We start from the raw sequence: 13,821 nt of genomic DNA on the forward strand, positions 1-13,821 counted from the left end.
CTCTTCCCCTGAGCTCCTGCCATCCCCAAGCCATGAAAAACTTATCAAGGACCATGAAATCTGATCTCCCTCCATGAAATCTAGTCTTTTGTGTATTTATACCCTATATACAGCAGGAATGGGGAAACTGTTTTGAGTTGTCGGCTGCTGATCCACGTAAAAATCAGTCGGGGAACACATGCAGTGACAAACAAACAAAAACAAAAACATTTTACTGATGTGGTCCCCCAACTGACAACTTGGGGTGCCAGGTCTCCCCTGGCATTCCAGACTCATGGTGGGGGGCACCAAGGCTCAGGGCTTCCCCCCAGTGCTAAATTAACTCTTCTGGTGGCCTGGGCATAGTAGATTTTATAGGCCCCCCATGGCTCTGGGGTGGGGCCAAAAAGAGGGGTTCAGTGTCTGGGAGGGAGCTGCAGGGAAGAAGGCTGGGGGTGGGGAGTGTAGGGTCTGGGCAGGTGGTAGGGTGCAGGAGGGGGTGGAGTGCAGGGTCTGGGTGAGAGATATGGTGCAGCAATGGGGCGTGGGTGTGGGCAGGTGGCAGGGTGCACGACTGGGCTGAAGGGTGAGGGTGCAAGGTCTGGGCAGGAGGTAGGATGCAAGAGTGGGCTAACGGTGGGGGTGCAGGGTCTGGGCAGGAGGTAGGGTACAGGAGCCCCTCCCCAGAATAACTCTGTGACCCCCATATCTCCTTTTTGAGTCTGGACCCATACAATTACAATAGCATGAAATTTCAGATTCAAAAAGGTGAAATAATGGATTTATTAAAATCCTGTTACTGTGAAATTGACGGAAATGGACAGTGCATTTCGTAGGGCCCTACTAGTGACTGAAATGTTTCAGCACAGTGCAAGCTTATGGAACCCTTTTAAAAATACTGCCCGATGTATCGTCATGAAGCAAAGAAATGAAGAATTGTTTGGTGATGTAGAGTTATTTAAATGGACACATCTTTTTAAATGGAGACTTCACCAGCTGTTTTGCTTTTTTATTACAAATGCAGAAGGAACATAATTCACTACCTTAGCGTACAAAATACAACATGGAAGTGATTTAGATGCATGTGAGTGTTCTTTATACACCTGATATGTTTTCTCACATTTCAAACACAAATTAGTCAGAAAACTTCTCCTGTTATAATAAATTCTGGGATTTAGTGCACTTTCTCCCCTCAGAGTAAGCAAAAATTGATGATCAGAGGTTTGCATTTTACTGAGATAATTATGGGCTTATTGCTGTTACGGAGGAATTACATTTTTCTCACTCTGAAATCTTGTGGTGCCATTTACTTCCAGTGACTGGAAATGAGTCTTTTTTCCTATTTTTCTTCTCTTGATAAGCCCAGACATGCACCTGTGGTATCTTGTCAAACGTGCTGTGCACAATGGAGAAGGGATGATGGGGAGTCAGCCCACTCGAGAGCTCTGCCCCTCCCAAAATAGGTCACATAATCCCCCCAAGAATTGCAGAAGCACGTTCAGTTGTAACAATAACATGTTCCCCAGTATGACATTCGGGGCAATGACATAACTGCAGCTACAAAATAAACCATAAAGCATCATTTTCTGTACGTTCATTTGCAAATTCTTGCAGTATGATGAGAAGGTGAATGGCTATAACTGACACCTCCTATATTAAAGACCAATTCTGTGCTAACCCTAATCCTTCTTTGGTCTGTCTGTATCCATCTGTGGTCACTTAAACCTGGTGTGATGGGGCATTCCATATGCTTTATGAAAATACTCTTAGGATGGGAATATGACATAACTGAGACATGCTTTGTGAAAGATGGCTCATGTAAGGTATCACTGGAAAGGTTATGATTTACTGAATACAATTATCACATTTGTATGCACATATCATTTTTGCTTCTAAAGTTAGGAATACTGTTTGATTGTATGCACATAACATTTTTGCTTCTAAAGTGAGGAATACTCTGTATCTGTATTTGGTATTTGCTACTTTGGCTCACTTCTGCTGCTGACTTTTCAGGTGCTATAATGGGAAAGCCAGACAGGGCTAATGGCCCATCAGCAAGGACAATGAACAGTGAAAAGTTTTGACCTCCCTGTTGATGTGATGCTGGGATGCTACAGTCAGGTAGCCTGGTCACCTGATACCACACAACTTCTTGGTCTGAGGTGCTGTTCCATGGAGGGTTGGGGAATCACACAAAGGATTCCTGCCTTATGGAAATTCTATGTAAGTTATGGGAGAAGAACAAAGTAGCTGTCAGCTGGCTTTACCTCTGCCCTCCTCAGCTCAAAGAGACACTTGAAAACACCTGGAAATAAAAGGATTGTAACTGAGGGGGAAGCATGTGGAGAGGGGAAGAATTCCTATGCAGAGGCTAAGAGTTACCTACTTGTGAAGGACTCCAGCTGAAAAAATAACTAGGGTGAGAAATTATTATTTGTAACCAGTTTTTTTTTAATGAATCTAGCTTAGTTTGCATGCCTAGTGATCTGCTTATGTAATTTCTAACTGGAGGGGGTGGGATGCAGGGGGGCAAAGCTAGCCAAAGGCCTACCAGCTGGGGAAGGGAGGGTGGGAGACAAAGGTGATAGTTGCCTCAGGCCTTGATGACCCAAAAGAGCTCAGGGCTCCTGGCCAGAGCCTCAGGCCCTTTAAATTGCCACTGGAATGCCAGCCCCACCCTTCTGAAGGCCTAAGGCCCCACCCCTTCTGGGAGCATAGAACCCCCTCCCCATCCTGCTCCCTGTCCAGGGGCCTAGCAATTCTGCCAGACTCTGTCTGTGCATACCTCCCTCCACATTGAGGAAAGAGGCAAATTTCATATAAGTTTGGGTTTGTACCCCAAAGGGAGGGTGAATATTTGGGGCTGTGGCAAGTCCCTTGAGCTGAGTCTTCCCAGAGCTGATCTCAGTGTCTGCATCTTCTGTATCTGATTGTCGCCATTCCTATGAACTTAGCTGGAGCAGACACTGATGCCTGACTCAGCAGGACAGTGTTAAAGGCTGGCAGAGTGGGTTGACTCAGTGGTATCTCAGCACCTCAGCTGGCATCCCAGGGGTCCCAAACTGTCACACTTAGATTGTAGGCTCTCTGGAGCAGGGGCCGTCTGTTTGTCCTCTGTTTGTACAGCACCTAGCACAATGGAGTAATGGTTCTGGACTAGGGCTCCTAAGGGCTATGTTAACACAAAATAAACAATAACAAAAAGTCATAGAAACATTGTAGCCCTACCTGTGTTGTAACCCCTCCCAAGAGCTGGCCAGGGACGGTGATTCTTCCAAAGGTTGCCCAGGTACCAGTCACTCTGGTTCTCCACCAAGCCAAGAACCTGCTGCCCTGAAAACAAATACAATGCAAACCAACCATTACACAATAAGACAGTTTATGGGAATCAAATACCAAGCCTGGTGTGGGACAGACAGTGGAAATGCAGCAAGGCAGTTCTCATGCTGCCTTCATTTCACGTGTTATGAAGATGGGTAATCACCTAAATAACAACAGGAACATGCAGGATCATCATGGCTTCTTTCTCTCCTGGTGAGTCTGAGTAATTAAATACTATTGGAATCTTTGTACACTGGCAAAATAAACATGCTACCCAGGCAACTCTGAAGGCTGGCTGATTCTGGCATATTGTGCTGGAGAATCCTTCTGATGAGATGACAGGGTTAGTACCAGGAAACTCTGCTACTATGGTCTGTTTATTCTTTTATTATAATTAATTGGAAACTATGTCTGGTATAGAAAATTATTTGCTCCTGCCTTTTTTCCTCCTTTAATTTCAGCTTTCTTCCTCGGAGAACAACAGAGGAAATTCCTTTTGAGAAAGCAATGATGGATTGTAAGGTTTTACCTAAATGAGAAAGTTGCACCAATTGAATTGAGGGTTTCTCTACAGAATGGGATAATGAGCACTAACGGTGCATAATTTCTAAAATGCACTGATGTGCCAAGCATTAACTTGGACAGCACAGACCCTGCTGGTGCACTCTTAAAGTACCCTAGTGCACTTTAACAGAGTGATATTTGAAACAGGACTACGTAAAAGTAGACTAGGGAATTTTTAGAGCACATCAGAAGGGTCTACATGGACCAGTTAATGCGCCCTGAGAAATCCTGTATAAAAACAGGAGTAAGAAAAGTGACTGTAATCATCCTTTTGGAGAGAAGGGTGAAAGAAAAGGGTGACAATGTTTCAGGGCATATCTACTGTACAGCAGGGAGATGCAACAAAGACTATTAGCTCAGCTAACAAATAGTAGAGTAGACCCTGTGGTACAGGTAGTAGCTCAGGCTAGCTGCCTGACTCCAAGCCTGCCTGACCTCTTGGATCCAGGTACTTGACCACCGGTGCCCAGACTTCTATCTTCTGTGGACTAGCTCAAGCTAGTTTGAGTCTGTCTACCCACCCTGGAAATCACATGTCCCAGCTGCAATGAAGACATACTCTCACTGGATAAAACAACAAGAGTCCTGTGGCACCTTATAGACTAACAGATATTTTGGAGCATAAGTTTTTGTGGGCAAAGACCTGCTTTGTCAGATGCATGCATCTGATGAAGCAGGTCTTTGCCCACAAAAGCTTATGCTCCAAAATATCTGTTAGTCTATAAGGTGCCACAGGACTTCTTTTTGTTTTTGAAGATACAGGCTAACACGGCTACCTGTCTGATACCTCTCACTGGATAGGCCCCCTCACCCCTCCACCACCGGACTCTATGGTGGATACCAGCTGAATGCTTGAGACCAGAAACTATATTATCGCTTTTTCGAGATACTACATAAACATGATGCTAGGAAAAGAACATGGTTTCAAACTTATAGTCCCAACTATCCCAGCAAACTGCCATGTTTCCAGTGACAATATGCCAATACTCAGATGCTGGTCGAACACCGCACAGCCAGTACGGCACCAAATTTCCATCATCAAAAGGTGTCAGAACCATCTGAAGACTGTGTTGTGAAGGAAGAAATGAGAAGCAGTGTGTTTCATTAAAATTCATAACAAATGGCATGAAGCCCATTCAAATCAGGTGATCACAATGGTCTCTTTTGGCCTCATAATCTATAAAACAATGCTGTCTAGAGCAGTAAATGAGAGTCCTTCATTCCAAACCACCTTTTAAGGGATAGTCTGAAATAATAAAGTGTGCGTGCACGCGCACGCGCACACACACACACACAGAGTTCTTCTGTTATATATAACAAAAGAAAAGCATCTATTATAGAAACATTCACACACACACAGAGTTCTTCTGTTGTATATAACAAAAGAAAAGTATCTGTTACAGAAACATTGTATTAATCATGATGTGGTTGGTCAAAGTGATGACAAATCTACTTGCATGGCCTTTGTTTTTCCATTTCTGTTTGCAATTCATTTCAGAACGCGAACAATTCTGGGGAAGGACAATTCTTTTTCAACAGTGGCACATCACAGATGATACTGAAAATTAATATACCAGTTGTGTGAGAAGATCATGGCAAGTCTGAGGTGGAACAGGTATGTGTGGTTTAGATGTTGATGGAAAAGAAGACGAACACTGTCTTGTTTCAGAAGAAAAAAGAAATCTTTCTGGAAGACTCCAGGGCTAACACCTGTAGGTTCAGGGCCGGGAGGCTGACTGTTCCTTATAAACATCTCTCCATTAGAGGAAGGGTACAGCAAATTAAAGGAGAACTATTACTAGTAGCAAAGGACCAGAAAAGCAGAACAGAAAATTTAGCGATAGCCTGGCTGGAACTGAATGTCATATGTGATAAGAACAGACGGACCCTGCCTACAGTCTTAACAGTGCATTTCACACAGGGCAAAAGCAACTTAAATTTATTACAGATAGTATTGCCTCCTCCCCTTGGGGGAGCCCTCAAGGCAGCGTGTTGGGGAGGGTTAAGATACAGCAGCACCATTAAGAAATTTCAGTGTGGGGTGGAATGCAGGGTGCTCAGGGCAGGGAACTGGGTCTGGGTGGGGGATTTCAGGGCAGGTCATGAGGATGTGGTAGTGCAAGAGTAAGGGCTGGGGGATGGGAGATGTAAGGGGACTCAGAGCAGGGTGTGGGGGTGCAGCAGTCAGGGCAGGAGGTTGGGTGTGGGGCAAGTCTCAGGGCAGGAAGCGGGAAGTGTATGTGGGGCAGGGGGGACTAGGAGCATGGCCACAACGCTGTCTGGTCACCAGATCCACAAGTTGCCTGTTCACCGGGGACCATGTTGCCCGGCTGCCAGAGACTACACTGTCCAACTTCCAGATCCCCGGGCCTGGCTGGGGCAGTAACTGTGCTGACCGACTGCCTGAATTCTGGAACTGGAGCCTGAGCACACTGCAGCCACGCTGTTCAGGGGCTGTGGGTGCTGGATCAGGCCTACCAGGGCTGAGGCTTTGCCTTCCCACGCCCAGCTGTCCAGCTCTGGGACACAGGGTGTGTGGCGGGAAGTGGCTTATGCTCCTGTATGGAAGGAGGGCCAGAACAGGAAGAATGGACTACCCACGCCCAGCATTGGCATGAGAACCTTTCCTGTGTATGGTAGCCAGCAGCTTCCAGAGCCCTGCCCCCCCAGTGGCCTCTCTCTTGCCAGATGCACTGGCTTACTTTCACCTTTGGTTACAATTCAGCAGCTAGCAAATACTGCCTAGGATTGTACGTCTCACATCAAAAGAAATGCTAAAATCCCATTTGCAAGAAATAAGACACTTATATCCTTCTCCATGGAAGATGAGTCTGCTTCCATTATTTTCTCCTATGCATTAGCAAACATAAGTCACAGGGTTCAGCTTTCAAACTGATTTATAATAGGCAATGCACAAGCCTTGTTGCTGGTTAATGGATTTGCTCTCCCACCTACTGATCCGAACTCTCTCTTTTGAAAGATATTCTTATCCCTCAGATAGTTTTTCCCCAAACACAGAGAGAAAAATGAAGGCTTAAAAATGATCTTTGGTTGTATAGTTTTATTTATTTATTTATGTATTCATTCATTCATTTATTTACATACATGCTAAATAAGGGGAGTATATGAGCTTCAAAAAATACTTAAGGAACAACAGAGTAAACGAATGGAAAGGGATCCATGGAGGGAAAAGAAGACTGACATGTTGGCTTTCATTTGCTTGGAATTCATCACAAATTTCAAAAAGTTAAACCAAATCTTTTCTTGTGTCTGATGTTCTTCTTCCCCTCAATGTTATCAGCTCTTTAGCTGCCAGATAAGTGAAGTTTCTGTGCCAAACATCTATCCTGGGAGGCAATTCTGCTCTTCCACCTCCTAAGCAATATGAGTCATTTAGCTATAAGCACTGGTTTAGAGAACCAAGCTTTCAGTAGGCTGGAGAGCATCCAAACTGACAGGATGTGTCCCAAAACACAGTTCTGGGAAGTAATTTTTAAGGCGGTATCCATTATCATATTAATCCTCCTGTATATTTCTTGCCAAAAGTCCTGGGACAGCCCCAACCCTTTTGAGCTAGAGTGGTTCCAAGAGACCAACATTTCTAGGAGCAGTCTGCTTCAGAAAGGTCCTTGCAGAGTATCCTATGTGGGAACAGCTTGAACAAAATGTAATTTTTTGCTGTATCAGCCTCACTCACAGAACAATAGTAGAACATTTAGGCTACTCTACACTACAGAGATCTTTTGAAAGAAGCCCTTCTGGAAGATCTCTTCCAAAAGAACTTCTTTTGAAAGAGTGCATCCGCACACAAAAAAAGAGGATCAAAAGAGTGGTCTGATCTTTCGAAAGACAGCATCCATGCAGCCACCACGCTTTCATAAAAATGGGCCAGGGATCAACAAATCAGGTGCCATGAGAACTGCTCTTTCTAAAAACAGGGCCCATGGAACATCTACACGTTTTCTTTCAAAAGAAGGCACTCTTCCTGAAATGAGAGAGGAAAAGCACTTTCGAAAGAAGTGCGTGCCATGTTCTTTCAATCTACTTTCCAAAGCATGATTGTTGTGTGTAGATGCTCCACAGGATCTTTCAAAAGCACCCCCTTCTTTCAGAAAATCTTTCAACAGAACTTGCTAGTGTAGATGCAGCTTCAATGTTTTACAAGGCACTTTCCCAGTGGCTAGTGCTCAGGGATATTCATGAATCTTTGTCTTAGTCTTTGCACAGGCAATCTACATTAGGGAAGATCTTTGCATCAAGGAAATAATACACTACAGCTGGCTTGGCAGACTCACGGAGCTGTATTCCACCGTACAGCAATTCTGGAGATTTTTGCTGCTCTCGGACCACTGGGGCCAACTAAGCCCTACAAAAGGTGACTAAACTGCAGGTTGCATCGTGCAGCTGACTAGGTAGTTTGTACTGTTATTGGAATGCTTAGAATAGAAGAAATGGACTCTCTGAGATCTAGTGAAAAAACTAAATTACTCTGTTATTCACCTGTTCTTTCCACATTTGCAATTACTTAAAAGATCTTTAAAAATGAGCCATCCCAATTTTCATCATCAATGGGGAACCAAGGATGGAATTAAAATTTTCTAGAGAAATTGGCCCTTGTTTGTCCAGTAGTAAATACTGTCGGTGACATTCTACATCTGAAATAGTCATAGGCTGAAACCAGTATTTCCACCAGTGGAAGGGATGGCTCCACTTTTATTCCATGAGCACCCAGGAAGCGATCTGCTCCATTATGTGGTGGAGACAAAGTTGCAATCCACTGGGAGTTAAAATTTCATCAGATTTTTCATCTAATTAGGGATGAATATTGCTAAATATTTCATTTTGGGATTGACAATTAAAATAATCTTTGGGTTCATCCTTTTATTGGTATCCTTCTTCTGCCGTCACTGACTTCCTTTTCTTGCAGACACTGGTCAAATTCCACCCTCAGAGTCACACAAGCAGGTTACAGAACAAAATATTAAAATTTAAAATGAAGTTAAAAGCTTGAAAGCCAAAGGAAAATGGTAAAATTAGGACAAAATGAGAAAGTCATAATGAAACACTTCCTTTCAGTTTTGAGTCATTTTGAAAAATTTCTGCCCAAAATCATAAAAAATCAACACGTCCTTGCAAAATACTTAGAATTCGACAAAACTGCATTCTCTGTGGGAAAACTGTTGTATGTTTTTTTTAAAAAGCTTACTAGGTGAGAAAACTGTTGCATTAAAAAAAAAAAAGATTGACCAGTTCTATCTAATGTGCCTTCTCAAAAGCCTTAAAGCCTTTCACAGTTTTATTTATTTACTTTTTAAACCAAATTTAGCACTTATAAATGTCCTGGCTAGAGCAATTCTTAGCATGGACAGATGCTGTGAAAAACTCACTCCTCCCACAATTCTGTGACTACATCTCAGTTCTGTTCTGCATCACTCCTACCAGAGATCTCCACCATACACACTGTTCTGCCAATGATTCTTTAACAAAAGCTCCAGTAGCCCCTATTAATGAAGGCTTGGTCTTCTCCAGAGCAGAGACTGCTGTGCCAAATGCTGGTCCACCATCGTGATAGGGACACACCTCTACCAGGCACCTCACCAGACTCGTTTCAACTCTGACAGCGTTGGCACTTGATTCCAGCTCTGGTGAGGTGAGAGACTAGCATACTAATCTGGTGTGCCACCAAGGGCGGAGTCTTTTTTAGAAGGCTAACAAATAGAGCTATTCTTTCGGATGAGAATACAGTGGCTACCACGACGTGTTCGAATGGCTCAATATTCTGCACTGTCCTTCTTAAGAGCTGTTATAATAAAACACCGTGACTAACAGCAACAGCTTTGTCATTGTTTTCTGCTCTGGCCCTGCGGTGATGATTAAGTGCACTCCTCTCACTCTTTGCTACTCCCAGCACAAGTTAGCTTATGAAAATGAAGCTGTCTCCTTTACTTAGTCATACATCATCACTAACAGCCAGACAACAGAAAACAAGGCTGTGATTCTGGCATGACCACTGTGAAAATTTATCAAGCTGGCAGAATTAGAGCTGGTTTGTCTTGAACCAGGTTGCATTCTGCCCGGCTGAGGGGAGACACTGCCTTTAGAGCTGCCTATCGATTGTGTTTTTCACAGCACCGCATTCAGACAGCTCATGTGGCGAATGGTTCGAACCACCAGGTATCATCTCAGTTGTAGTTAGAGAACTAACCACAGAAAATGGATATTACTGAGACTGACAATGCAGTGCCTTAAATTCTGTTTTCACTTCATGGGGTTTTAATGACTAACACAGAGGAAGGATAAGCTCGTGGTTCAGATGCTGGACTAGAACTGAGGAAAGCTGGGTCGTTCTCCTAGCTTGACTACAGCTTTCTTGTGTGAACATGGGCATGTCAACATCCTTATGTCTCAACTCCAGTAGTGAAAACTGGGCTAATGCCTCCCATTTCCCGGTTTGACTGTTACCTCTACTTAGACTATAGATTCTTTGGGACATGGGGGTACCTTGCTGCATGATTACACAGCATCCAGTATAAAGGGTCCCTTAGCTCACTTGAAGCCTCTACAAGACATTGGAATAAAATCATTTTTGTGAATATTTTCTAATATTTCCTTAGGGGACATATTTTAATGAACGTTTTTTGTCATAGCAGCTTTAAATGCACCCTCATCCTCTACTGCATTCACCCACAAAAGCAAGGTGCCCACCTCGGAGTGTGGGAGGACTTTAGCAAGGCTGCCATTCCTGCCTCCTTTATGGTCCTCACAGCAGTGCAGGCCAATCACCAAAAATGAAAGTAAACATGGTCAGCAGACACTGGTGACGTGATGCAGTGCGGTGTTACCACCACTTGATCCCTTCTGGCCTACGGGGAGTGGGGCGTCACCTAAAATGTCCTCATCTGCATTCCATACAGATCTCTGTAAGTGAATGGTATCTGAAAAATACTTTCACAGCTGTAAAGCTACAACATCAGGATTTCTCGGGAGATTATGAGATCACAGTATATCAGAACACTATGCTGCTGCTTCTGGCAAGTACCTCCCTGTTGTGATTTAGATCCCCCCACCACCACCGCCCCCTGCAACTTTGTACACAGTGACTCTCTGTGCCACAGCACTATGAATGCCTGTGTTTGTGCTGAAAAAGAGTGCAAGGGAGGAAACTGGACTTTGAGCTCAAGTCTTGTAGGAACTGGACGTACTGCAGAAATTATATCTCGCCACATTTGGGAGAGAGGAACAGGGAATTAAAGGGTGAAGGTGATGAAAAGAGAGGAAAGAAGATATTCCCAATGGCAGGGCTTCTCTGAACTGCCCAGTGCTAAGTTACACAGGGATGGTCAGCACTAGATGGGATATACTCAGTTGCAATCAGGTGGCATTATTGTTTGCACCAATATGAGCTTAAATAGTTCCACTACCATTTACCCCAAACTCTTCATATTTCCCACCATCACCATTTCCCTTTCATTAAGACTTGTAGCACTTTTCAGATGTTTAGCTCTCACGAGTAACCAGTACTTATTCTGCACTTTTTAGAAGAAGATTTCAATGTCTTTTACACAGGAGGGCAGTATCTTTATTCTCATATTACCTATAGGGAAATTGAGGCACGGAGAATTGACATAATTTGCCTAAGGTCAGTGAGGAGGCCAGTGGCAGGAACAGAACCCATGTCTCCTTAGTTGACTAAGTGGAATTCAGTGGGTGTAAGAGAGATCAGATCTGCTCATGAGTCCAATAGCAATACAATAAGGGCATTTGTTGGGTTTAATGCAACAACGTTTGTAAAATGACTCCAGATACTTAGAACAGCAAATTAATATTTAACAAAACACTGAAATGAGCTAAGCTGGACAGAAAGAGAAGGCCTTGCCTCAATATTAGTCATCCAGTAACTGATAGTGGAGATTTTTCACATCCTTTCATCTGATATGGAACAAAAGGCAGAAGGAAAGGGAAGCGCTGTCAAAACAAGGGCAAGATATTAAAGGCATGTTTTCCTTCTGAAGGGGAAGCAGGGCGTGACCTCCTCATTACATAGTATGGGGTTAACCCCCTCCAGCCCAGTGTGGAGTAGATCTACCCCATCACAGGGCCACAGTGCATGAAGGACAGGACTCTAAACAAAGTTCCACTTCATTCTGCTATGGCCTTCCTCTGCATCTAATGATAAAAGAGAAATGGATCTTTTTATGATCTGGCATTAAGGATAACTCCAAGTCCTCGGCAAACGTTCCCTGGATCAGCTCTGAAGCTGTAAACGTTTGTCCACTGCTAACAGTCAAACACAGTTGCTCCCATTTGCACATCATGAAGTGAGTTTGCTGCACTACAGGCTCAAGCAGACAACATCTTCTGCCTTGTATGTCTAATCCATGGCACCAGGCTTACTTCTGCTCCATGTAACAAAGCAGAAGTTGCATAGAGGAGAAAAAAAGAGGAAGAAGAATGCCCAAGAGGTTTGAGTAAGGAAATATGGATTCTATTCTGTATCTCACTACTGACTTGCTGTGTAATCTAGGTCACAGACTTATGGCACTTCAGTGTCTCTGTCTATAAAAGGGCTTGGTATTGCACAGGCTAGGTACAGAAGTATTGAGCATATAATCATAAGAGAATAAGTGGTGAGCAGAACCTGATACTGCACTAATGAGAGTGTGGCTAGTCAATCTTATTTCCTAGAAGAAAGGCACATGCCTAATTCACGAACACACTTGTGTCCTGACTTGACCATATTTCATCCAAACTCAGATCTGTTTGATTTTGGTATCCTGCACTATTGAGAGAAAGTAATAGAGCAAAGGGCTTGAAACTTATTTCTCTTGAGAACTTATTTCTCTCTAGAGCTTAACTCTAAATGCCTTCACCTACTGTCTCAACTCACACTTCCAACTCATGCATGCAATAATGCAAGAACTTGTAGAATCAAGGCTAGCATGGTCATACCTTGCAAAGCACCTGAAGATCCTGGGATGAAAAATATTATATATACTATTTGTTGCTATTAACTATTTATTACTATTTATTGTCCCTTTCACCTGAGCGCTCCAGGAAAGGTACACACCTAGAAAATGACAATGAAGTAGTTAATATTTCCTGACAAATTATTCTTTACAGGGAAGGAAAACAATCTTCAGACTTCTGCAAATAAATCTTTGCTGATGACTCTGGAGATTTTAGGCTAGTTATCTAACATCCATCTTGTCACTGGCATTTCTCATTCTTTCCTGTTTATTTGCTTAGTGCTTAACAATTCCTTACATCTTGAGGAACATCACTGCAAAGAGGAGGGAGCTAATGTTGACTGAGTTAAAAAAATAATAAAAGAATGAAATGCAATGAAAACCTGCTCCTTCAAGCTCTCTCTGTCTCTCTCTCTCTAATTATTCTATTAGCCCAGGTCTTGCTTTAATTGAGACACAAATGAAAAATATGATTTGAACGGTTCACAGGACAGCAGAATTTTATTACACAGCTATGAGCTAGTGAAACTTTTCAAGTGTTATAAAAAGGCTAATGTTTAAAAGCAAATGGGTGAGAGAATTAGAGAAGGTGCAAATTTCATTAGGTGGATATGTGGTTGGTAACAGGAAGAAGGATGCAAAGGGAACAAGACTTGCTGTCCAGTGGAACACAAGAGCTCTCCTAATGAATTCTGCACGTCACCTTATTCAACTCTGTAATATTTCACTCATTGATTTTACTGTCAAATGAAAAGGAGCTTGTTCCAAGTGGCATTTAGTGAGACAGATGGGAAGAGACCTGAACTTCATTACTTGGAATTTGCTCTCTGGATAATGTTGACATTACATGGGTAGAAAGCAACAGAGGGCAAAAGTCCACCCCTTCTGAAGTCTGGAACATCTTTTTGGTTCACTTCCTGGCAGCTGAAGGGCTTTTAGTTTCACCAGACTGCAGTCTCCCTCACCTGTTATCTCCAAAGACTTATAAAGA

The 13,821-nt window shown here is 43.2% G+C and overlaps 1 protein-coding gene across 3 annotated transcripts in view; it reads right to left on the reverse strand.

The window, feature by feature from the left end:
* Nucleotides 1-13,821, reverse strand: part of LARGE1 (LARGE xylosyl- and glucuronyltransferase 1) — a 458,979-nt gene that overhangs the window by 112,201 nt on the left and 332,957 nt on the right. For all 3 annotated transcript variants that reach the window (XM_075008156.1, XM_075008163.1, XM_075008172.1), the window contains one exon: nt 3,208-3,312. In XM_075008156.1, coding sequence (XP_074864257.1) covers nt 3,208-3,312 — 105 coding nt within the window. The remainder of the gene's footprint in view (nt 1-3,207; nt 3,313-13,821) is intronic.

Source organism: Carettochelys insculpta, chromosome 1 (genome assembly GCF_033958435.1).
Source record: "Carettochelys insculpta isolate YL-2023 chromosome 1, ASM3395843v1, whole genome shotgun sequence".
NCBI classification, from domain to species: Eukaryota; Metazoa; Chordata; order Testudines; family Carettochelyidae; genus Carettochelys; species Carettochelys insculpta.